Below are 26,572 nucleotides of genomic sequence, written 5' to 3' on the forward strand. Positions count from 1 at the left end.
ATGAGTCTTACCTGACATAAGAGGCCTTTCCTATATTACTGAGTTATTCTGCTAACTTTACCATCATATTTAACTTAGTAGAACTTTGATTTAACAAATCAGTAGTTCTAAAAATGTGTAAACTGCAAGAGGGATGTCAAGCCCCGGTTATACCTCCAAATGGATGCATACACAGACGTGTAGTAGTTCTATTGTAGCAGGAGCTATACTTTCCAAGTCCGCGGGTATGCAAGTGTCCGCATGACGTACATTCTGTCATCAGAGGGTGTATGCTTTGACTCCGTACGGATGTCTGCGTATGGCGGACCTCAGCGGCAAAAGTATAACTTTGGCTTAAATCTGGCCCATGCCAATGCTCTCAGGGAGCAACAACGGGTGTTTGGGTGCTGAGTTCAAATGTCAACAATCTTTCTATAGAATCCCAGACTTCCACCTTTAACAGGTGTGAGTCAAAGCTGTCTAGAACAAAAGCCATACACTTTCAGAGCCATCTTTGAAACCCACAGAGGGCAAAAAAATCTGTACTTTAGGATTTGTGTTCCATCATGAACCTTAATGGTATAATCCTACCTGGGAATGAAAACCTTCTCCAGCTGCTCCATGGTTTTCAATGCAGCATAGTATCTGCAGAGACAAACGGTGTGGCTTCAGTTACAGCTCTGCTCCTTCAATCAAAACTATTAAAAGATGGGTTACATTTTTCATTCTTTCAAGTCTGTCATAAAACAATAATCAGGTTCCCATTGGAACACTGAAGCGGTTCTGCTTGTTGGATTACTTTTCCTAATTCATACAGGGCATTGGGAGATACATTCCTAATGAGTTTGTAATTGATAAATCTGCAGTTCTAGTTCAGTGCAATAATATTGTACAAAATGTCTCTGAGGCTAATTTGAGTCTTCGGCAGTCTGAGTTAGTCAAATCAAGAGCGTATCCCTCCTCTGGGAACCACAAAAAGCTCATTTCATACTATACAGCCTTTAACTTTGGAAGATGCCCTCTTGACTGCTGAAGTCTCATTTTATCTCCACATAAACTTGATATACATTTTACACACGGAAAGAGGACAATGTGAGTTTAGTAATTTAGCTACTACTAGCATAACAAACATGAAACTGATGTCAGATGCATTGTGGTTAATGTAGGCATGGATCTCTGGTTCTGCTGCTTTGAATTTTCTTTGTCTTTTTTTATGTCCACCATGCGCCCAACAATGTTTGGTGAACTTTTGGTGAACTTTTGGCGCGACTATCGCGATGTGGCTAATCTTGCAGTGGCAAATATCCAAAACAAGCGAGAACATGACAATGTTCTAAGAAAAACTGAAGGTAATTAAATGTATAAAAATTGTGACCCGCATATTAAAATATGGTGGAATAGAGCTTTGTCCTTTAGATCCCCTACTGCTCACATTTTAAGGCCTGACAAGGCAATCACAGAGCTACATGTAAGTCTAATACATTGCATGCAGTAGAGTGTGGTATTTCATTCTTAACGCCTATTCGGCTACCTGTGTTACACAGATATTGTGCTCTTTCATAGTGTGCACACGTCACAAGGGTTCAGCTTTAGGTCAGTGTGCTGAGCTCCCATCATTAGGCTGATAGGCAGGCTGTGAAGGGATCTAATTGGTCGGTCAGCGAGTGTAAACTGTGTTGTATCCACATGAACAGAAGACAGCCTCATAAGCTGTATGGTGAAAAGGTTTGTCACAGTGCACAGCACCAGGAAGGAGGACACAAAGACCGCAAGTGGCAGGACACGGAGCAGAATGTGACCTGGGCACTGGCACATACAGCACAGACAATAATGTGCATTTGTGGCATTCAAACCCATTCCAATTTATTGTAAGTGTATAGGCTACGTCATTAGTGCTTTAAGTACACTCCACACACACAAATCCCACTAGGTGGCCGCCACTGGTCTAATTGCCTCGGATTGGCTGTGGGCCGTGACAGAGCTGCAGTGAGGGGGCCTTGTTGTGAACAAGGGCACACTGAGGGTCAATTGTCCTGCCAGTGAATGGCCTCTTCCTTTTGGTACACAGTAATGAACAAGAAAGGGTCATTATTATCCTGTCCAGAGTGAACTCCCCACCCCTCTTTATACGGATAGGCATGTCAATACGACCAGACATGAAGTTCATGGGGTAAAAATGAAGTTCAATCAAACCCACAGAGCAGCGGAAGCCTGCGTCATGAATACTGGATGATTTTGCAGATTTGTTTGGTAGAATGTTAAGATAATAGAGTTTGCTCTGTTTAGCAAAAAACAACAACACACTTTTTTGAATGGACAACAGAAACATGTGTAAACGGTCCATTTACGTGTAAACACTTCCATTTACCAAGAAGTAACATATTAACAGGTTGCAAAGCAGTCTTTAACTGCCTTCTGTGGTTCAAAGTTGGGCCTCTGACCACAGCCTCACTGACGACTGAGGATAGGGCTTCAATCAACCTTTTGATCATACTTTTTTTTGCATTTTCTGAATGTATTTCTAAAGCATGAAAAAGGAGGAGAAAAAGAAGACCGATGAAATCCTCTATATTGATGATTAACCACTTACTGATAAACTGAAACAGATAAACGCCACTGAAAGCAGAGTCGCGAGGAGGAGAGCCGAGATGGAATCTAAGCTAACCCAGCTAGGATCTAAAGCTACTCCACCACCCAGTCTGCTCCTGGCTAATGTCCAATTGAAGGAAAATTAATTCTAACTGAGCAACGGGAGGTCAGTGACTGTTGTGCCCACGTCTTCACAGAGACCTGGCTCCATCGTAGTCCTGGATCCAGCTGCACTTGACGGGCGGACAGCAGGACTCCGGTGGGACGAGAGGAGGCGGACTCAGTGTTTACACTGATGCTTGGTGCTCAAACAGTCAAATGTGACGGACAGTGTTTCCATGATGTTGAGTTTTTAATGTGAAGATGTCGGCCATATTGCCCAGAGAATTGTTTTGTTGCAACAGTTTGCCTTCCTCCTGATGCAAGTTTAAAAGAACGCAGGAATACACTACCATTTTGTTTGTCATGTTTTTCTTGTGTTGCAAAAGGACTGCAACTACATTTCATTATACAACCCTTTTATGAGTTGCATAATGACAATACATTGCCCTCGAATCATTGAATCCATGAGGCATGTAGGCTATTCATACTTATGAGGGTTAATATTTACATCTTGGAATAACCCGTTTGTTGTTGATTAATGCGTCTGTATGATGAGGGACGGCTGATGGAAATGGCCGGACACAAAAATAAAAATGTTCATTTATTCATTAATTTATTTATGAATTGGATGTGTATGGTTGGGTGTGATATAGAGATGTCAACAAATATACATTTGAATAAACTATATTCAAATTGTAAATAACATTAAATAATAATAATCTTCGACACAAGGTCATTGACATAATTCACAAAAATAGACATTAGAATAGTTTGATGTTGTGGCATCACAAGGGGACAGGTGGTGGAGGGGCGCTACATCCTCACCCAGGATCAGTGCCCACTACCCAAAATGGCCGCTGGGCTAGAGACTACAACTCCCAGACTGCCTCATCAGGCACCCAGCTGCAGGTGCTTAAGGCCCCTAATTGAGGCAGGGCTGGGAAACTGAATAAAGGGGAGAGCACCACGAGAGAAGAGTTGGGCCCGGAGTAGGAGAGAGGACGCCTACATGGAGGAACAGATACCAAGGACTTGGCAGGGTTGGATTACTGTTTTGGTGAAGAAACCACTTTCTCCTCCGGGATGCATTATGTTTATTTCATGGACCTTTTTGTTTGATTTTTGAATTAAAGGAACTGCCAGTGGGACGGACCAATAAACCTTTATTTTTGCTTATACTGTCTGATTGTGCCTGTTTTATGCTCTCTTTTGCACTGCCCCACCCTAGGGACAACCCGTGACACTACAATGTGTTTTTGAGGAAGAAATATTGAAACATCCTTTTTGGCCAATTTTCACAGCCCTAGATCAGACACGAGCTCTGTTGCACCTGTTACGATGCCCAATAGTGACGTCACAGAGTACTGACACGCCCTGGAGTACACTTCTACATCACTGATGCAAGGGGACACATTAAACAACTGGAAGTCAGCAAAAACAAGATTTTCAGTTGGTGTTAAGCAAAGAATAAGTCCACAGTAGTTTTTGGAAGAAGGAAAAACATAGCTGCACTAGCCTCTATGGGTTGAAAGGTATAAGTCTGTTGAACCTCTGGCCGCACCCCCTGCCAACTAGTGGTGACAAAAGCCTTTTCCAAACCTGTGCAGCAGCACTGTACCGTAGACCTATAGCACCACGCGACCTCACTGGTCTATGTTCTGATGTACTTACAACCACACCCAGCTGGGACGTAGCATGGTACTCTAGTGCTATGGTACACCACAGCTGCACAGGGTGGGGAAAGGATGCCGTCACCACTAGTTGGTGAGGCAAGTCTGATTATTGGACTGGGTAAAGGTACACTTTCAGAATCAGGGAACCTTGAGATTTAAAAAATGATTGTAAGTTGTTTTCAATATCATGGTTCTACATCAGTCACACTGTGATGAGAAGCTTTGTGAGATTGGTACCTTTTGGACTCGAGCTGCTCCTTTAGTTTGCTGTACATTTCTAGCACTGCAAAAGAAAGAAGACGGGAAACAGGACCAGTAAGTTTGCTGGTTTAAGCATTTTGCTTATTTTTGCTCCAAATTTACTGTGCATTAAAAGATGTGTGTAAAAAGTTCTACCAAAATGACTATTTCAGGTCACCAGTGGATTGGAGTTGCAGACCTCCAAGTCTGTGACCCAGTGCTTGTTGCATGAATCCTGCAGCATATGGCTCCTTAAGTGCTCAATTCTAATAAAGAAACACCCTCATACTCCGCTTCTAAAGGTTATTTGAACTAATCTTCAATTGTCTTAGTAATAAGTGCCGTCTATGAGTACTTCTATTACTTCTGCATTAATTATATATATATTGTATACGCTACGGGATGTAAGAAATGAAGAAGTAAAACAGCTTAAATACGTTTATAAAATGGCCACCACCTAGAAACTAGTGGGTCTATTCACCACGTTAGGCAGAGTTCTCACTCTAGACACCCGAGATTTAAAGAAGGTGTTGAACTGGTCACATTCTAGGCACAAGTACACGTGTGGCCTCCGGTGGCACCCTGCGGTGGCACCCTGAGGTAACACCTCGCCAAGCACAAGAATTAAAGCGACCATCATATTGCTACACAAGCAGCAGTGCTACCTGGTATACAGAGATGGAGCTTCTCCACAGTGGTGGCCATGTTCCTCTGCTGGATCCGACAGCGGATCACCTCCTCTGTCTGAACCGTCACCTGAGGGCAGGAACACACAATGGAGAGGAAACAATGAGAAAGAGCCCACCACTGTTAGCTTCTGGGTTAAAGAACGGTCACGTCTAACTGTCTTCGCAGTTAACAAGCAGGCATACGTCCTGACAGCACAATGTAAAGCAGCCCTTTCTGTCCCCTGCACACTCATGCATACATGCGATGCGTGGACTTACCTCCCTCCCAGCCTCTTGTAGTCTTCGATTAGTGTCCGTCACTTGACCCTTTCAAAGCAAACACAGACATCAGTTTAAACTGTACAGCCTGAGAACTCTCGCTGTATTCTTCCTCTAGCCATGGTTACTGCACATTTCTTATTGTCAACAAATACCACACATGTTATTCCTCCGCTCCATTGTTGTCCAAAAACCACAAAAAAACTAGGAGCCAAAACAAATTGGTGACATGGTCCTTCATCTACGAACATACACACTGAAGTATATTTTTGGCTCGATACCACTCGAGCACCAAATTTTGATTAATCCGCCACTGAAAGTAGTCCCCAACACATGTTTGAGTAACCTGTGTTAAAACGACAGTTACCAGCAGTTTTACTGAGCAATATATTACGTATACAATATGTTGTGAACTGATGTTTCAGATGTCTTCAGGAGGAATCAATGGGCTTGGGGCTGAGAGCCACAGACAGAGACGGGTTTGTTGACAAAAAGGGGAACATGTAATAAAACCAGCCTTAGCTTTAATAAGCTGTTCTGGGAACATAAACACACAAGTTTAGATTTTGAGAACATTAATCGAGATATCTTGCAAGTTTACATCTATAAATGAAAGGTCTTCCTCTTAGTGTGACGAAGGTGGAGTCGGTAAAGGCGGCACATTGACGTCTGTGTGACTGAGCACTCACTTCTGTTTGAGACACTCAACACGGGTTCACAAATCTAAAACTGGTCTTTAAGATTTATTCTAACTCTAACTCAATGCATAATATGTTTGAATGTAGGTGATGTATTATCTTAAATTGTGATGATGAATATGGCATAATGTTTATAAATGACATATGTTTGATATTTGGAAGTCTGGCTTCTGTATTACCGTTTTTATATGAACATCATACAACTTGTTTGCCTTTTGGTGTTCACTGTATAACTGTGGGGTGTGATGTTCAAAACATTAAGATCAAGTGAAAGACACAGAAACCCCGGTTTTAAACATGTCGATAGTTGAATACTCTTTTAGATATATGTATATGTATGAATGAGCTGGTCTCGGTCGGGCCACACATGCTGTCACGTGTCCATCCGTCCTTCCTCTCCCAGTGTGCTCCCCTCTTCATGCCCTCTCCTTTCCCTCGCTACCTCCCTCGCTGCAGCTGCTCAGCCTTGTAATCAGCTCATTGTCCATGAAGGGGCAAGGACAAAGGCAGGCAAATTCAGATTAACCAGGCAGCGAGGACCTGAACCCGTCGCCGGTGCACTGGGCCTTTCATGGGGTTTAATGGCTTGTGACAGGCTCTTTCTCACAGATTCAGTGACAAACTTCTCGATCCTGGACGAGGATTTTTGAACTCTCGGCTGTTGTCACACGGCTGAGAGCCATGACCCAATTGACCAGTCGGCTTTTTGATGACAATCCTTTCAACAGCGAAGCTTCCAAACGAGGGGAGACCGACTACATAATCACTGCTTCTTTTTTTGATGTTGTATTTGGCTACGGTGCAGCTCCACGGGGAAAGCATAAGAAACATCTCTAGAAACTTAACCAAGGCTGTGATCTATTGCAACATAATGCTGCACTGGGCAGTTACCAGGCAGTAGAACCTATGACCTTTCCATTATGGGACAGTGTCTTTTCTCTCATTTAATCCTGAAAACGTGAGAATTCTCATCCATTGAATTTGGATAAGAGGGGAAAAGTCTTTAAGAATTTACAGCAGAACCTGTCGTGCTTGATTCATGTAACGATGGAGATTCTTATCTTCTACAATTCTGAATTGATTCACAACTTCTGAAAAAAGATTTTTAACCTATTGCTAGATATTGCTACTAATCCCACTCCTAATTGATTCAAGCATTATTGTGTGATTTGTTTTACGTTGTTATTTTGTGTGTAATGTATTTTACAAATTGGCAAGTTTCTGAGAAATGTTATTTTTTTGTATGTATAGCTTGAACTTGTTATTCTCTGAGAATTAAGAAATACTAAAAACATTTGTGCAAGTTTAGCATGAATAAATGCCTTTCAGCGTTTACATTATTGAGTCTTCCATCATCTTCACTCTGCTTTCATTTCACTTCAGGTATCCTTGTTCTACTCATCCTGAAATACATGTTACACCTTGTTTCTGTAATGTTCAAATGTATTTCATATGTGGAAGCACATTTATTCTCTGGTCTTTTACTGCGGTATGGAATGGGGCACCGAGATTCGTGGAATTTCACTGCCATTGCTATCGACCACTACATTTGTGGTATCGTTATATTCCTTGTTCCAGCTCATTATAATATGTGAATAATGCAATCATGTATCACAACATCAATCACCATCTAAATGTGTCTGAAACATGATTGTATTGAAGGTAATAAACAGAAATGTTTTTGGGGGGTCCTATAGTAATGGAATATTTCAGAATAAGTTCTAGTTGTCCCTCTAACATACTCCCTCTACCAGGCCCGATGAAGGAAGCACATCTTTCATTTGATTCTTTAACGATCTAGTTGGCACTATATTTTGAGATTTGACAGCTAATGTGGGTTGCAGACGATCGCCTCTTCTGGCCAGTAGTCTCTTTACAGTTATTCTGTCCCTTACCATCAGTTTCTCAGCATCAGCGCGGACTTTGAGGAGCTCTGTGATGGCGTCCACAAAGCCTTGGTGGTGGAAATTGCACATCTTCTCAATCTCGCGGTCGTGGTTCCTTATCCTGGCATCCAGCTTTTCCATGAAGCGCTTGTGGGCGTTGGGCTGGTCATCGTAAATAGACCTGAGAGAGGTGAGGAAATGGGAGTTGGAGGAGGAAGAAGGAGGTAAGGCAGGAAGGGACAAATAGAGAAAACGGTAAGAACTGTTGGAATGAAAAATGATTTGTGCATATGTCACTCTGTGATTGTCCGTATGCAGCCTGATGGAGGTTCCTTAGTTACGATAGCTGCACTTAACAGCTGGAAAAACTGACGCAATACTTTCTGCATCTGTTGGTCAGTGTGAGTTATAGTGTGCATGTAAAGTATTTACAATACGGCACGATTTATTATTATGCATAATAAGCATTAAATACAAATCCCCAAGATGGCTCACATTCATTCCAATGAAAGTTGCTCATAAGCTTTAATAAGCAATGGCCCTTTAATACTAAAGCTACACAAATCAATACTTTAACATTTATCTTTTTACAATGGATCACATGTGGAAGGTGCCATTCACAGAGGATCATCACCCACTCTACAGGTCCACAGAGCTTCATCATCTTTGGCTCTTACTCTTGAGTTTACAGTTCCCACTTGTTTTAGTGAGTCCAGCCCAGCACCAATCAGCAGACAGACAAAGTTAGCAACTAGGCGGTGACATACCAGTTTGCCAAGAACCCATAGAAGCAGAAAGCCAGTTTGTACAGAGTTATGGTTGTAACAACGCGAGCGGTAATACAGGACACTAGATTTGGGGGACATACAGACCAGGAAATGTGGTGTCATCTACGCTGTGTCACAATCAATGAGAATTGATTATTATCCCCCAATAATTATCATTATCGTGTAATGCATTTATCACAACTTCATGATTGTTAAAAATGAATCACGTGGACGCTTCACACTGCTGTGTAGAGCTTTGCTGTTGCTTTCATGTCGTGTTCTCTAGTCTTAGCGAGGGCTGGGCGCTACGGCCTACAGTTTGTAACATGGTATAATGTTGAAGCACAGACAGTAACGGTTTATATCACGGTACAGTCATTTTTTATTATTGAATTATTATTATTTAACATGTATTTTATTATTATTATGGGAATCAATGACAATACAATAACTGTCTGATTAAGTGAGCTTATTTTCATGTCTTCTGTGTTCTTCACTTACAGCCGCTGTGTGCTGATGTTAAACACATGTTTGAAAGGCAGATGGCAGCAGACTGATCAGTGCATCTCCAGGCTCTGCCGGCTATATTCAACATTTATACCGTAGGGCAGATTCATACGGGTGCACTTTCTATAGCTGACCTTCCACCCTAGTTTCAGCCCTCTGTCCGGACTACTCTTTAAATCACTATTTCATACAGAAACATGTGTGAAGGAGAACAACTATATTGTTCATTTAGCTGCATTAAAACAAAGTATAGGTGACAACAGAGAGCAGGAGCCTGTGAGCTCATCATCTATGGTGGTTATACCAACATACTGTAACAAAGATGTCGCCCTACAACGAGCAGACGCATGACCAGGACCTCTACAAGGGTCAAATCATTTCCAATCCAGTGACTAGTAGTGCTGTGTGCGACCTGTCACACTGACATTTACAATGCCTCATTATGTGTGTGCATGCTGAACAACAGCACGACAAAAACACTGAGAAGCAACATCCCTGTGCTAGTGGTGGAGGCCTAGCGGCCAGTTGTTTGCACATTATTGTAAAGAACCCTGCTATTAATCACTGCTGGGCATCCAACCACACACACACACACACACACACACATATATACACACACGCACACGCACACACATGCACGCCTGGCTTCAACAGGCACAGATGGTCGTGTGTACATATGTATCTGAGTGTGTGTGAGAAAGAGAGGGGGAAAGCTTGAGTGTGTACTAATTGTGAGTCATTGTGTGTTGGTAGAAATGTGTGTACTACCATTGGCATGGACCTTGGCCTACAACCACAACTTTTCCTCCATAGAAATATGACATGTAGAAATACTGGGATACTCGGTTTAAACACAAAACGTTGTCCATTCAGAAATGGTTTAACAACAATATTATCCTAGTCAAACAACTTTAACGTGAAGATTGACTATTTTCTGATACAAAAACTTTGTCACACAACAAACACATATTGTGTGGTTATGATATTTTAGATGTATTTTGAAAACAATGGGCATCGTTCCTAATTTAACCGTTTATTGTTTTTGGAATTAATAGAGAACTTGACTTTCTCGATGATATCCAACCAGTATTGTAACTCGTCACTTAAATGGCAAGATCCAAAATCAGCAGAGACCTGAACCATTTGGAAATACTACTACTAACCTAATACTTCAATGTATGAATCTCAAATACTGTACATCGCTAACATCACAGCTCATTCCAAAGCTGTACAATTGATTTAATAGCAAGGATGCAGAATGAAGACATGACGTAGGTCGGCCTTTAAGTTGAACATGCCTCTGATGGGGACGGGTAGCAAATGATGAATGAAGATCCCAAACTGACAAAACCTTTGAGCCCAAAGCCTTCACTACCAAGGATCAGCGTGTGTTCCAGCTGGAGCAACGGCTCCATCTAGTGACCCAGACACTGCTACATTCACAAATGAATATGAATATGAATATGAATATATATATATATATATATATATATATATATATATATATATATATAGGATATATGACAGTTTATTGGAATGAACATGGTTATTTCCTGTGAACATCTCTAACATTTCTTTTCATTCAACCAGGACAGAACAGAGGTCCTAGTTATTGATAACACCTCTGTGATTGTTACTATTGAGGATGGTTGATCACAGTCACAACAAGACAAACGTACATCCTCCTGTCCTCTAAGAAAGAATTCACTGTGATGAAGGTAGAGCCTGTAACTGGCAGATTACAGAGAGATGTCAGTCAAAGTCTGAGCATTCATGTACGTTTGGATTTATTACTAAAATGAATATTACATTTGAGTTAACCAGCAGAGAGTAGCCAAGCTAAGTACACAGTTTATAAGTTGTTAGCATCTCTTGCTAGCTAGCTGTTAGCATGTGGCTTGATTGAACATGTTATCTGAGGAGATATAATTGATCTATTTCCATTCACTCTTTATTATAAATGATGTATTCTATGAATTAGTTGTTGACTTTAAATCCTCGCACACGGTCCAAGTCGTCTGCTCTATCTAATTTTCTAATTCCTTTTCCCCGTTAGTTAACTTGATGGTTCCCTAACTCACCACATTGTATGTATTAGACAACTTAATATCTACTTATGATATGGTAAAGTGTTTGTTTCTGCCTACACGTGACATGCAGCCTGAGCTACCCCTATATTTCCGTTGTATTCCCCATACAGTTCTGTTAATTCCCATGGAAAGTTTCCCCCTCGAGTATTCCTGGAATTTAATTGTACTTTATATGAGTCAATATCACAAACACCTTCAACCCCATTGCTGTCACCAGCAATACGCATGCAGCCAATCGACGCTGCGTATTAGACACTGTGTCTGTGGAGCTGTGCTGTCGACAGTCGGAGACATTTTGTTAAACAAATCAGATGCTTCGTCTATTCAAATGTGCATCCCTACTTCCACATCATTTGCAGAAGAGTTGAAGTCAGCTCTAAAGCCAGAGAACAAGTAGAAGAATACCCGAGACAAAAAATAAAAAAATTGAATTTTTTTTAATGGACCATATTTCTAAATCACCAGAGAACGTATCGGAACATCACAATGTCTAACTTGTGCTGTGATTTAGTGCCATAAATATTGAAGTAGGCAACAGTTGTATTAACGTCTGCATGAAGTCAACAACTGACGTCAAATCAAATAAAGAAAGTTCAACTGAATAATATCTCAACAATATTTATTGTCAGTTTTCAAATTTAACTGGATGAATTATAAATAACAGATATTTTAATAATAAATAAATGTTCTCTCATTTCAATTACAATAAGGGCTGGATTTAGAAATAAAAAAGTTACATAACAGAAAGCTTTTGAAAATATTAATATTAATCTTAAAATAAAGTAATTCATTTTAGAAAAATTAATTTCACTGAATTGTCCTGCAGCTTTTAATTCATTTAATTCAGGTTTAAGTGATGTCACTAAAAAAAAACAACACAATATTATATTATTCTCATCTTCTAACAAGATAAATGAGTGAGCAGGGACTTTCTCTGTGGTTATTAAAGCACCTGTTGCTCTACTCCTCTCTGTTAACATCACTGTGGTCAGTGAATCCATGTGTTCTGATTCTGATCATATTGGGCTCATAGATTTATTATCTGTCTTCATTTCAGATGTGAGAGGGTACGTTTGCTAAAAAGAGTTGTGCTTTGTGGCGCTTCACAGTACCGCCTTTAATAATGGTCACGGTCTCTGAACATACGAGACATGCTGGTTTTAAACTGCCCGCAGAAGGAATGAGGATGTAAGAGTCTGTCCATTCTTGGTTAAAGACTGGTTTCGTTGTCCACTTCTCTCGTTTTGGAACACGCCATGTGAAATACTACATGTGAAATACTGACTCACGTACTATTCCGACTGTTCGGCCTCTTGGACCAAGGCCCGCCTATTAGTGACCCCTGCTATAAGGGTTTCAAAGAATAATTACTTTCATTTCATCTGTAGAATGTGAAAAATATTTTTTTAAATAGCATAAATTTACAGTCCAAAAAAGTCAAGGTCTTTAATTTAACTGGTACTGGCTGAAGTGTTCTTGATGAATGACTAACTGACGAGCATAGAACTCATGCAGCCCTGTAATCAGCAGTCTCCATGCTGCTGCATGAGGTTCCTCTTTCCTCTTATTAATAATTGAAAACAGGTGGTTGCTGCTTCCTGCTTCCTCTCAGGGCAGGAAGCTGACTTCTTGCCAAGTGCCCACTGGGTCACAAACACTGCGCTCTATCATTCTACCTTTCAATGTGTTCTTCACTTGATATACACACAATTTCAAAGTAAGAAAGGAACAACCACCCAGTCATTTTCGGATTGTCACAACATTTTAGTGTAAATTTTAGTGTAAATGTTTTTACACTACTTTTCAGGGGTCCAACTGCATGTACAAGTCTAAAAACAGTCCACAGTGTTGTCATAGGCGGGTGCCTGTTACTTATCTAAGTAACAGGCACCCGCACAGCACAGGTAGATACAGGTAGAACAAGGTAGATCAAGGTAGAACAAGGTAGATACAGGTAGATCCAGGTAGAACAAGGTAGATACAGGTAGAACAAGGTAGATCCAGGTAGATCCAGGTAGATCCAGGTAGAACAAGGTAGATACAGGTAGATACAGGTAGATACAGGTAGAACAAGGTAGATCAAGGTAGATACAGGTAGATCAAGGTAGATCCAGGTAGATCCAGGTAGATCCAGGTAGATCCAGGTAGATCCAGGTAGAACAAGGTAGAACAAGGTAGATCCAGGTAGATACAGGTAGATCCAGGTAGATCCAGGTAGATCCAGGTAGATCCAGGTAGAACAAGGTAGATACAGGTAGATACAGGTAGATACAGGTAGAACAAGGTAGATACAGGTAGATACAGGTAGATACAGGTAGATACAGGTAGAACAAGGTAGATCAAGGTAGATACAGGTAGAACAAGGTAGATCCAGGTAGATCCAGGTAGATCCAGGTAGAACAAGGTAGATACAGGTAGATCAAGGTAGATACAGGTAGAACAAGGTAGATACAGGTAGATACAGGTATATCAAGTTTCAAGTCAACTGGTCAGTTATTGCTGCAGTTCTTTCCACAAGATCTGTGGTCTGGGAATATTGTTTTCTACACTGTATGCGTTGCTTTAAAGCAGGGGTCACCAACCTTTTTGAAACTGAGAGCTACTTCAAGGGTACCGAGCAGTACGAAGGGCTACTTGTTTGATACAAACATCCTGAATAACAAAGTTGCACAGATCACCTTTTAATAATAATAATATATGTGAAGAGTCTGATCACATGTCAATGTTAATTATTCCTCACAATAAGTATTAACAATGATTGTGTATTTTGTTCAAAATCACACCTGTTATATTTATGTAAAAATTATCACTTCTAAAAAATTTTAGGAAATCATTAACTGTCATATCTTCACATCTTGGTTTGTACTAACCACTACCTTCGTAACTTTTTTGAATAAATCATGAACTCTGTCCCATGTTTATACAAATTATCAGTTATGTAGAATAATAAAAAATCAACTCTTTCACGTGTTTAAATGAATCCTATTACATTAGTACTAATCACCACATTTTGGGAAATCTGGGTCAATTTTGCACTGCGCAATGAAGCCTGCATTCCGGCCTGTAGTCTGTTGTCACCAGCTTTTTTTTGGGTACCTTTTTCTCCACGAAGAAACTAGTAAAAAGTCTCGTCTATAGCCGAGGTGGGGGGTCCAACCCTCCGAGGCACGCGAGCACCTTTGGTCGCCTGCGTTCAAACCTCTAGTCTGGGCCTTTTCGATCGTACTGCGTTGCCTCGCCTCTACCCCCGCCGCCTACGAGTTGTTGCACCGCGGCCTGTTCCGAGGACTGACGGACCTGACGACGGTGTGCGATCGCGGCGGGTGCGGCGCGTCCGGTGCCAACGGGAAGCGCCCGCCATTCGGAACCTGAAAACCTAGTGCGGTGCGGCCTCTTCCTTTTAAAAATCGACATGAATGCAAGCGTTTTTGATTAAAAAAGGACAGAAACTACAATTTTTAGACGGAGCTCCATAGTGCTATTTTTAGAACATGCCTTGCAGGCGACTCACATGGTCCCTGCGGGCGACCAGGTGCCCGCGGGCACCGTGTTGGCTACCTCTGCTTTAAAGTAATAAACATGTGGTTATAAATTGAGACGCGTGATGAAAGAGTGTGGTGAGGGTTGAGTGTCTGGCAGCTGCTCTGCAAGTAGGGATGGGCAATATGGAGAAAATCAAATATCACAATAGTTTTGACTAAATACCTCGATATCGATATTGCAACAATATTCTAGGGTTGACTATTGGTGCTTTCACAAAATATTTACACAATGAAGTTTCGATAATCAGTAAAGTGGATATGATGAATAAGTGGGTCTCAGCCCTATCTGTAAGTGCTGCACTGTAAGAGCAGTAAGAGCAGCCATAGATAATATATTTATTATGAATATAATATATAATATATATAATATATATATATATATATATATATATATATATATATATATATATATATTATATATAATATTATATAATATAATGAGTATGTTGAAGAAAAACATCAGTACTGATGTAGAGTATTAATAAAAATTAAAGGCTTAACTGGCGACGCTTGGCACCTCAGCGCGGGCTGCGAGTATGAGCGGAGGCGTTTGTACTCGCAGCCCTGTGGCCTGCATTGTTCTCCAAAACGCCAGATGTGTACAAATAAAATGAACTGTGAAGAATCATAAAGACAAGGAGTGTAACCCAGAGATACGCCCAGAGCCTGTAGGTGGAACCGGTAAAAGCCATAAAGCAACCTCCTTAATGCAGGAGGGATTGTGATTATGTGTAAACTCATATCTCATATTCAGGGACTACTTTATTGTCTTTGTGCAAGCCCAGTAAATAAACAAGTTAAGTGTTAAAAGCATTATAAAGAACCAAAGGTTGAATATCCTGTAAACTATTTGATTTGGCTGCAAAATATTGATTTGAATGTAGATTTGTAAGACCTCCTGTTCCTAAAGCATTTAGAGGTGAACTGGTCTTCTTTGTATAATCCCTGGACATATAAATAGTGCTTTTATCAGTGAACTATTGACACGTGATCGCCAAGTTACAAATATTCAGAGGTGCACGACCAGCACCGTGACCACTTGCTTCACGTGCCGGTCGTGATTACGTCATTGTCTGGCTTACGGCACTGCCCTTCTGTACAAGCCTAGACTGTATATAAAGATGGATGACATGACAGTTCACCCAAAGTGAAGCTAAAACATCTCCACCATCCCCTTGTGACTGGCTGCAGTACAGTTCATAAACCCCGCCGCCTCCACGTTCAAGGATGGGACGATGGATCAAACTAGAATCTAAGTACACATCAAAAAACCTTTTCCCAAAGATGCTTTCTGTCATTTTAGGCGGTGCTTCTCATGTTCAAGTGTTCATTTTCCTGGTTTTAATAAGTTATTTGATGCATTAAAAAAGGGAGTGACTACATGATTGACAGTAGGAGTGAACGGTAATTTGACAATACCTTGCTTACCGTTAGAGACTAGAGATGCACCGATCGATCAATACGGGCAGGGTTTCAGCCGATCAGCTTCATATTTCTGATAGTTTGCCGGTAACATTTACACACACAGATTGCACTGTACCTCAGCGGCACAGACAGTAGCATCACACACACCTGCATGCTTCGGTAAATGAAGAACACATGAAGTTCACAATTTGTCACAACTGCAAGTCAAAATAAGCCATGGAGGAACAACTTTAAAACGTTTGGAACAGCTGATTTAGTCAGACTCTTATTGTATTGTAATTTATTCCCATGCTATTAGTCTGAACAGCAGACTAATGGGTTACTGCTGGACCTGGATGGGGTGCTACAATAAAGACCCTGGGGTGTTCTGTCAGTGTTCACAAAAATGGTCCTCTCACAGCCTGAGTTATACCCCATGCCCGAGTGGCGCCGGCAGTAAAGCATCTCCGTGATCATAATATAAAATTTTAAAATGGGACACGGCGGCTGCACCAAGCGACTACTGCGCAGATTCTGGCTCCAACAAAGCAGCGACCGTACCATTTTGGCTTCATTTTTGTACAATGTGTGTAAGTGGCGTCTTTATATATTAACTATGGGTACAAGCATGTCTACTTTTGCAATACTGGCTAAATAAGATGGTTAATATTGCTTTTATGCAGAAAGCCCTTAACAATTTGCCTCATATTTATCCATTCACGCGTACATGGTTTAAAGTTTATAGAGGCCAAATATCTCAAATAAAGCCAGAGGAAGTGGAACTTGCTTTGTGATACAGGCCCCAGGTGTGTCACTAATATGGCACAGCTTTTGGAAGTTAGAACATCAATAATAAGTGTAACAATCATCACTGTCCTCATGTGAAGTCAGTCATACCGTCCAGCCCTAGAGACATATGTATCAGGTAAAACTAACTATTGTAATTATGGATTAGTCCACACCCAGAAGGAGCTAACTGCCGGGCAGCCCACACAATATAAGCAAACACAGTCACCTGCACTGAGGAGAGAAGGGAAATGAACACTAAAGCATTCAAATGTATGCAGACGTCATAGACCATTGGGAAACGTTGGCTTTATGGTGGCCAGGAGCCTTCTTGTTTTGCCCAAGTTTGATCCTTGAAACTGCAGGCAGACCATTCCTGTACTTGCCACAAGGTACAAATAATTACATTTACAAATGCATACAAAGTAGAGATAATGTCTCCATTTCTGACTGTAGCGATTTAGAGTACCTGACCTTTCCCCCTCAACCTGTTACTAATATTCTGAGCAGATCAAATGTGACTTCAACACTGACGTTTATATTTAGGGATAGTGTGAGAGAGAAACTCATCAATCATGAAAGCAGCATATTAGTGCATCGACTTAGATAAGTGTCATTTTCAACAACTAATGTAGGCCGTCTAGGTCATCTAATAAAAGAATGACAGCGTTAATAAGATCGTACACTAAAACTGAAACTAACCGAGGCGTGGATGTAATGTTACCTTGAGGGCATCTTTTCACTGCTTTACTCAGGTATGCTGAAAGACAACCACGGCCTCCGGGCATGTCTACGAGACAGGTGTGTGTGTGAGAGAGGCATTCAGCTGAACACTAGCTTGTCAAACTAATGTCTGTCATTAGGGCCTTTGAAGCTAGCTTGGTAGCTAACTAACAACATCAATGCAGTGTGCTGTAGAACGGATCTACATCATCTATATCACACATTATCAACCACGTCACAACACCGGGTTTTCTAGATGACTCATCCAACCATCGTACCGTTATATTGGAATGCCAGTAGCATACCTTTTCTAATTTCTTAACAACTCACGTTAATTGCTAAATAACTAGCCCAAATTGTTAGCACTGTTAGCCAACATCAGCAACATAATGATAACAAGATGTGGTGTACCACAGCCACACCCACAACTGATGTTTACATATTGACAGGTCACCAGCCGTTCATCAAGGCACAGAACCTGGAACACACGCACATATACACACGCACACTACGCGGTTGTGCTATAGCTGCGTTCAACTGAATGAACCAGTGGTCACTGTTGGCCTGTTAGCTAACAAGCCAGCTAGGCTCACGCTTCATTTCAACACCATATAGCTCTGTTAGCTAGAATAGCTCATGTTAGCCTGCCGGTGGCTAAGACAGCCAAGCTAGCTCATGAACAAAAGGTCTTACAGCCTAGCAGATGCAATAACACACACGGACATTATGATTGGTGAGGACTTCTTAAGAAGCAGTATATTCTTACCGGAGAGTGGGACCAACACAAGCCGTGTCGGTGCTCTCAATTTCCTGTAAAATCCGCTCGTGCTCCGTTATACACTCCAGGGTTTCATTCTCCGCCATGATTGTTATGTGTGTATTATGGCTATCACTGCAGCTACAGCAGAGTGCCGTTCAGTATGACGTCTGGTCGGTGGGGGCGCACTACAGCTGTAAGGAATTCAACGTCAGCAGCTTTGTTTCCACGTACAGCCTCCTGTACGTTACATTAGGTTAGTACAGCCTCCTGTACGTTACATTAGGTTAGTACAGCCTCCTGTACGTTACATTAGGTTAGTACAGTATCCTGTACGTTACATTAGGTTAGTACAGCCTCCTGTACGTTACATTAGGTTAGTACAGTATCCTGTACGTTACATTAGGTTAGTACAGCATCCTGTACGTTACATTAGGTTAGTACAGCCTCCTGTACGTTACATTAGGTTAGTACAGTATCCTGTACATTACATTGGGTTAGTACAGCCTCCTGTACGTTACATTGGGTTAGTACAGCCTCCTGTACGTTACATTGGGTTAGTACAGTATCCTGTACATTACATTAGGTTAGTACAGCATCCTGTACGTTACATTGGGTTAGTACAGCCTCCTGTACGTTACATTAGGTTAGTACAGCATCCTGTACGTTACATTAGGTTAGTACAGCATCCTGTACGTTACATTAGGTTAGTACAGCATCCTGTACGTTACATTGGGTTAGTACAGTATCCTGTACGTTACATTAGGTTAGTACAGTATCCTGTACGTTACATTGGGTTAGTACAGCCTCCTGTACGTTACATTAGGTTAGTACAGCATCCTGTACGTTACATTAGGTTAGTACAGTATCCTGTACGTTACATTAGGTTAGTACAGCATCCTGTACGTTACATTAGGTTAGTACAGCATCCTGTACGTTACATTAGGTTAGTACAGCCTCCTGTACGTTACATTAGGTTAGTACAGCATCCTGTACGTTACATTAGGTTAGTACAGCATCCTGTACGTTACATTAGGTTAGTACAGCATCCTGTACGTTACATTAGGTTAGTACAGCCTCCTGTACGTTACATTAGGTTAGTACAGCATCCTGTACGTTACATTAGGTTAGTACAGCATCCTGTACGTTACATTAGGTTAGTACAGCCTCCTGTACGTTACATTAGGTTAGTACAGCATCCTGTACGTTACATTAGGTTAGTCACAGGAACACACTTACACATCCCCAAACATTTACCTCAAAACACTGTGGCCATTGGCCAACATGGAAAACCATATGGGTTGTTAGTTGTTTTCTCCATTGCTGAATTATAGAATGTATACGAATGTATATCAGCTTAGCAAGTAACATTATAATTAAATTGTTTATCATGTTTTCCATAAGAACAAAGCAATTACACAGGCTGTATAAATGACTTAAAACCACATTTAGTTGTATTGATTGAGAATGGATACCCACTTAAATAGTTTTGTATATTCATCTTTCGAAAAAGAAAAAAAAAAGGTGTTTAATGTTGTTCAATTCTGAAGTCCAAAAAATTCAAAATATAAGTACACAGTCACCTGTAGATAAAAAAATAGATTTAAATACTAATCCCCCAAACTTGTTTTTTGATACCAGCCTGCACATGGTTCCATACATTTCGACCAGTCAGTTGGTTGAAGTAATAAGTGGGTCAAAACAAGTACTCGAGCACTCATAAGGCTAATTTATTTAGCTGTTTAAAGTGTTTTAACAGCACATTGCACTAAAAGCTCAATTACACCTTTGGTATTACAAGCAAATATAAAATGCATGCATGTTTCCTTGGTTGTTGGCTCTTGATGTGAATATTAGGACCAAACAGCATTTGAAATCATTCATTTTGTAGGTCAGGTTAACTCCCTCCAGATGAAAAAAAAACAAAAAAGTCCTGAATATTGCACAGCTTTACCTTAAGGTGGTTCCTAGAGGCAGGTCCACGGATTCTAACTCAGCAAAGATATTACCAAAAGCCCTCTCTTCTTCTTTGTTCTCCTCTTCACTTTGACTGGGAGGGTCAGGCAGCGCAGCATGGACCCTGTCACTGGCCATTTCTGTCTTCAGATTCTAAGTATGATGACTACATTTCTGAATGTGTGAAAGAGAAGGAAACCAAGAACTGTGGGTGTGTGTGTGTGTGTGTGTGTGTGTGTGTGTGTGTGTGTGTGTGTGTGTGTGTGTGTGTGTGTGTGTGTGTGTGTGTGTATCATGGATTTCAGGGCACCTGCTACGGTCAGCAGAAAAAGAGGGAGCAACAGGAAAAAGAAACCTTGTGATTCGCCGGACTTTGAAGCCAACAAAACGAACTTCAGCTGCTCCCTGTGTGTACATTTGACTCATACAGGACTGTAAAATGTGAAAAAACACCACGAAGAAGCCTTTATTCACCACTGCAGATTTAAAACGCAAAGTCAGCAGTCAAACTCAAGATCAAATGTTGAGTTTTGGATCCATGCAATGAGTAAATAAACAAATGCAGGCATGACAGGAGAGTGAGGAGGTGGTATGTACTGAAATTCTTATTATTTAAAAAAAAGGAAAATAACCAGAAATAATACTAATATTTATACGTCTGATAATACTGAACCTGCACTTGGAAATCAGTGAATTCAACTTTAAAATGCAGACTGCAGCATCACTGACTCTGAAACAGAAATCAGATGGTGCTCTACCTCGTGCTTTGGTTTTCTCTAGTCTTCAGCTAAAGATCCACAGATAGTCTGCAGTTACCACTCAATGCAGGAAGAGTTTCAGCTCAAGCACATGAATAGTAAAAGTGGTATCTTGGTCACTGTGGCCTTTCAAAGTGATTACGGTGCTTATTGTTTTGCAACTTTATATGGAGACAACTATTGTTGTCTACCCACATGCTGTGTTAGGTCTTTCACCAATAGTTTATATATGGTATACAAAGTACTTTCAGCTGTTATATGCTGGCAGTGGTGGATTATATATCCAGCTATTTAATCTTTTATGAAGTAAAAGTAACAATGTCAGAATACTAGTCCTGCATTCAAACTTTGACTTTGCTTGGGTCTTGTGAGAGACAGATTTTAAAAAGAAGAGACTAAGATATCCTGACTTTTAGTCTTTCATATATATATATGAAGAGTTCTATTAAAATACTAATAGGTGTATTATCATTATTATTATATTGTGTGTGAATGTGTGCCTGTGTCATTATAAACAGCACAAGACTTGGGTTTCCTCATATTCTCTACTTCTAGTTCTAAGCTAAATGAATAACTATGTCAATGTGTAAGTGAGCCACTTGAGGGGTGTGGTGGATAACAATAAATGGAACCACAGAAGGTTACCACATTGTTTGAAACTAGATTTTGAATAAGGCAGCAGGCCTTGACCAACTTACACAACCACTTTCTATTTCCTGCTATTCTTCTCGAAATGGATTGGCCCATTAGGAGTGTGTGGTTGACAATAAGCTCCTCACAAAAGCCCTGACTATGAGTTTCCTTATTACTCCACCAAAAACAAGAAGTCGGTCACACACACACACACACACGCACGCACGCACGCACGCACGCACGCACACACACACACACACACACACACACACACACACACACACACACACACACACACACACATACCAACAGTATAGGAAATGTGTCAGAGTTTGTGGGAACAGACACACAGATGGTATACAATGAGGAAAAGAAAGGCAGGACTGTAAAGATATAAGATGACAGATAGATGGATGGAAAATAAACATAAACGTCTATTTCCTCTGCCGGCTGGCACATGGGAGAAGTTTGCCTTTGGGGCTTTCTGAAAGGCCTAATTTAAACCCAAACCATGACCTTTTCTTAAACCTAACCAAGTAGGGTTGTTGTCTAAACTGAATGCAAACTCCTCCCACGTGCAGCTGGTGGCTAAATGCAAACGGTTCTAACAGCGCTAATGGTTCTAACAGCGCAAACAACAGCAACTTTGCTGATAGAGCTAACAGTGTTCCCTGCAGGGGAACTGGAGGGTGGGTGCTACGTTTCTGCGACAACGCCGTCAGTGTTATTTAATTCCTACCAAGTGATAATCATGTGTGCACATGTCCCTTTTCAGAGAGGATATGTGGATCACAGCAGTGAGGGTCTACTGTGAACTGTCCCTCTGCCTATTCTTCTCTCCGAGTGCTCTTCCTCTCCATGCTCTGCCAGCTTCCTGCCAGCTTCCTGTGTCTGTCCGGAGCACGGGCTGCTATACAAGCACTGACCTCTATTGTAAGTTACCCTCCTCACAAATACCACTGAAGGACATCCTGGAATGGAGACAGTCCACCGTTGAAGCCATGGAGGTTGTCCAGATGTTTCAGACAAGGTCCACTGGACATTGTTTTAAGTCTCAGTTCAACATTTTGGGAAAAACACAAGTTTGATACAAACCAAATAGAAAACCGCCTCCTGGGTGTGTTTACCCAGCTTAGCGACAAAGACTGGAAGCAGGGATAATATGAGAATGACACAGAATGATCAGCTGAATGTGCTGCTCCCCTCGAATTTAAACCTTCGCTGAGCCTCAGCTCATTGCTCAGCAGTCTGGTCTGTAGCTTCACCGTCCTGGTTCTCTCTCACCGCTCTCATAGCATCAATGGAAGCTGTTTTCAGAGACAAGCTCTATGAACCCCACTGCACGCCGCCTGCTCAGCAGCAGTAGGTGTAGTGTTACATATTGTTTGTGAGATATGATTTGTGATTTAAACATCCTGGCCTAAACTGTGGAAATCCTCGGTGGAACAAGTCATATCTGTCGTGTTTGTGTTCATCTAAGTAGCAGTCCATAATATCTTTGGTAGGCAGTAAAAACATAAACATTTTCATAAAACGATTTTATACTGGTGAAAAAGGTTTTTACATAATGCACCCATTGTGTAGAGGTTGTTTGGAACGACACATGGCTGCCAACTGCTGCTGGTGGACTGTCATTTTAGTATGCCTTCTAAACGTTTCTACATTATCCTTACAAAGTAATGAACGAATCAACTATGTGTAGAAACCTTTAAGCTCTGCTGTATGTTTGCAACTGCTGAAGGTAAAGGGTAACCCGCATTTTTCAACCATGTTTTTAGTCATTTTAGTGACCAATAACCAAGTTTAGACACAAAACACTGTGGAATAGGGTCCATGTTGAAAAGTGCCAAAGTGACTCTTTTACAGGCGCTGTGCAGTGGTGTATCAGTAGTACTGACCCTTTACAGGACTACAACCGACGTCTCTTTCCTGTGCACGGCTTCAAAAGTGTTGTAATAGTATGGCAAAGGCCTGTCAGTGGTGTTTATTTGTGTGTTTCACTTTGAACTCGTTGTTCCACCGCCCTCAGAGAACAGCTGAGCAGCTGACTGTGAGGCAGAACTAAGCAGTGCTGACCTGCAGAGGGAGACACAGAGAGCTCTCTTACTATCCTCCTCCGATGTGTTTTACAGATTTGTCTTACCAAACTACATGTTTTAGTTTCCCTTGAAATACATTATGTTAGAAAATACTTTTAATGTCACATTTGAATCTAATACATTTAATCCACTACCAAGAGGCTCCTCCTCTCATCAATTATACAGTAACAATGATACATCCGTCATGCATTCATTTACACACACAGTACAGGGTACACCCCAGAATGCTTTGCATTCAGTAAACATGCACTGAGAAACCCCTGTATGAAACGTGACATCCTTTGAGCTCCACTTTATACATTGTGTCTCTCTATTACCGTCTACCCACTTACTTTCAGTACAGATATACATGTATTTAAATCTTAAACATCTATTTAGTACCATAGATAATATGCCTTATTTTTCATGTTCTTCCGTTGTTGGTGTTTATACCTTTGTATCCTTTGTAACAACAAAGATTAAAGTAGCTATTAGTGGAATATCTCTAGTGACACACTACAAGAAGGCCACACCCAGATCTTGATATGTACCCATGCTGTTATGCCAAGTAGACATTGATTACCCACTTTTTATTTTTATTCTAATCAAGCAGAACTAGCAGCGTTGTTGGGAAACGTATTTGATTAAAAAAAATTGTATGAAAAAGTACAATCAAGGTAACAACTTTTCAAAATGATATTACAACATGAAATATATGAAATAATAACATTATACTTTATGCTACATTTCAAAGTGAAAAGATGTATTCTTTTCACTCACTATACTACTGATAAGCAAAATGAAGCTCAGCAGTGTGTGCCAAGTTGTCTAGTCTAGTCTTAAATAAAAAAGAATGTATTCACAGTTAAAGTAAATTGCGACAGTGAAAAGGGCTTAGAAGGTTTTGGTGGAGGTACATGACAGACATTCCCATGCCAACTTATGACTCATAAGTGGTTGCAATTTACCATACTTACTATTTGTTGCACAGAGTTGGTGCTAAATTTGACCATTTCTGACTGCTCAAGAATTGATCAAAAATGATCAAAAATCCCTCCAAAATATCACATTAAGACACCAAGACCAAGAGGAATCCATGCTGTGATTTGGTGTCAATAACTCTTGATATTTGAAGATTTCTGGGAGAAAGGCTTTTTTCTGCGTTTGGATGGGGAGCGCTTCTGTTGAGGAAACTGCAGAAACTCCCTTATAATACGAGAATGATACAGAGGACACCATATACTGAGGAACGTCATACATCCTCTGAACGCCCTCGATCTGTAGTTTGTGGTCGTAAAGCTTCATGAGGCTGAGATCATCTTAGAGGTCACAACAGTTCTATGGGGACTAAAATCATCACACATGAGTCTCATCTTTCCAGTCATACACAATTTTATGCAATTCCAAGACTGTTTAGTGACCCCAGTATGCAGAAATAATCAAATACACAATTTTTAGAATAAGCAAAAATAACACATGTATACTGCTAAAAGCTGCATGTTCTTTGCCCCAAACTGAAGGGATGATCATGAAGTGGGCATGTTTGTAAAGGGGGGACTTGTGTGTACCAGTGGAACCCGTTTTCATTCACATATCTTGAGGTAAGAGGTCAAGGGACCTGCCTGTTTTTCAGCTTGGGAGTGTTAGTCGCCCCCCTTGTCTTTTAATAATCGATACTCTACAAACAGCCTCAGCATGTTTGTATGAACGTAGCTTGTTTCGAAAGGAGCTGCCAGATTTCTGCCGCCGGGGGGGACAGTGGGCTTGGCTTTGAAGAAGTTGTTCTAGGTGGATGTCTGTCTCGGTGGAGAGCTCTTGTCAGCAGGACAAAAGGCTCTGATGGGTCTTCGAGTGTCTCTCACAGTGTTGAGTTTGCTCAGCCACATTCACCACTTATACTGCCACACTCACACATGGACGTGCATGATTATTGCTCAGCAGACGTAAACCTCTCAGAGGCTTGCCAGTTGTCTCTCTTGTCTCCGTCAAGTGGACAGGCACCAGGAGGAATGTTAACATACGTACACAGATACTTTATCAATCCCTCTCTCTCTCTGCTTCTATTTCTCCTTCGCACGCTACAAAATACAAGTTCACTAACCAAAAGAAAGTCATTTTACTTTCCCAAGGTTTCCAAGACTTTTGTCTCGCCAGCGATTGGGTTTACAGACTGTGAACTTTCCTCATGCTGGAAGTGTTCAGTGGCCATCGGGGAAGAGAGTGGTTGTGTTGGTTAATGAGTGTAAGTGAATAAATGTCAAACGGACACGACTTTCTTTGGAAAATACACGTGAAAAGAAGAACCAAAGGAATCCTGAAGCTATACGTGGAGCGTTAGTCTGCATGCTGAATCACAGCCCCTGCAGATTATGGATTATTTGCAGTGCAGTCTTTCTGTCTGCACCGCTGTGGACTCTTCACCTCTGTTTTTTCTGAATGAAGAGGTCAAGATCATCG

At 41.0% G+C, this 26,572-nt stretch overlaps 1 protein-coding gene across 8 annotated transcripts in view; it reads right to left on the reverse strand.

Moving 5' to 3' along the window:
- exoc6 (exocyst complex component 6) overlaps nt 1-18,844 on the reverse strand; it is a 64,390-nt gene extending 45,546 nt beyond the window's left edge. For 5 of the 8 annotated variants that reach the window (XM_076092953.1, XM_076092951.1, XM_076092952.1 and 2 more), the window contains exons 1-6: nt 18,700-18,844; nt 8,124-8,295; nt 5,531-5,578; nt 5,249-5,339; nt 4,581-4,626; nt 571-624 (exon numbers count right to left, since the gene is read on the reverse strand). In XM_076092953.1, coding sequence (XP_075949068.1) covers nt 571-624; nt 4,581-4,626; nt 5,249-5,339; nt 5,531-5,578; nt 8,124-8,295; nt 18,700-18,797 — 509 coding nt within the window. In that variant the 5' untranslated portion in view covers nt 18,798-18,844. The other 3 variants (XM_076092956.1, XM_076092954.1, XM_076092955.1) reach the window with 3 other exon arrangements.
- Nucleotides 18,845-26,572: the final 7,728 nt, after the last annotated feature.

Source organism: Anarhichas minor, unplaced genomic scaffold (genome assembly GCF_050575085.1).
Source record: "Anarhichas minor isolate MPS153535 unplaced genomic scaffold, ASM5057508v1 ptg000017l, whole genome shotgun sequence".
NCBI lineage: Eukaryota > Metazoa > Chordata > Actinopteri > Perciformes > Anarhichadidae > Anarhichas > Anarhichas minor.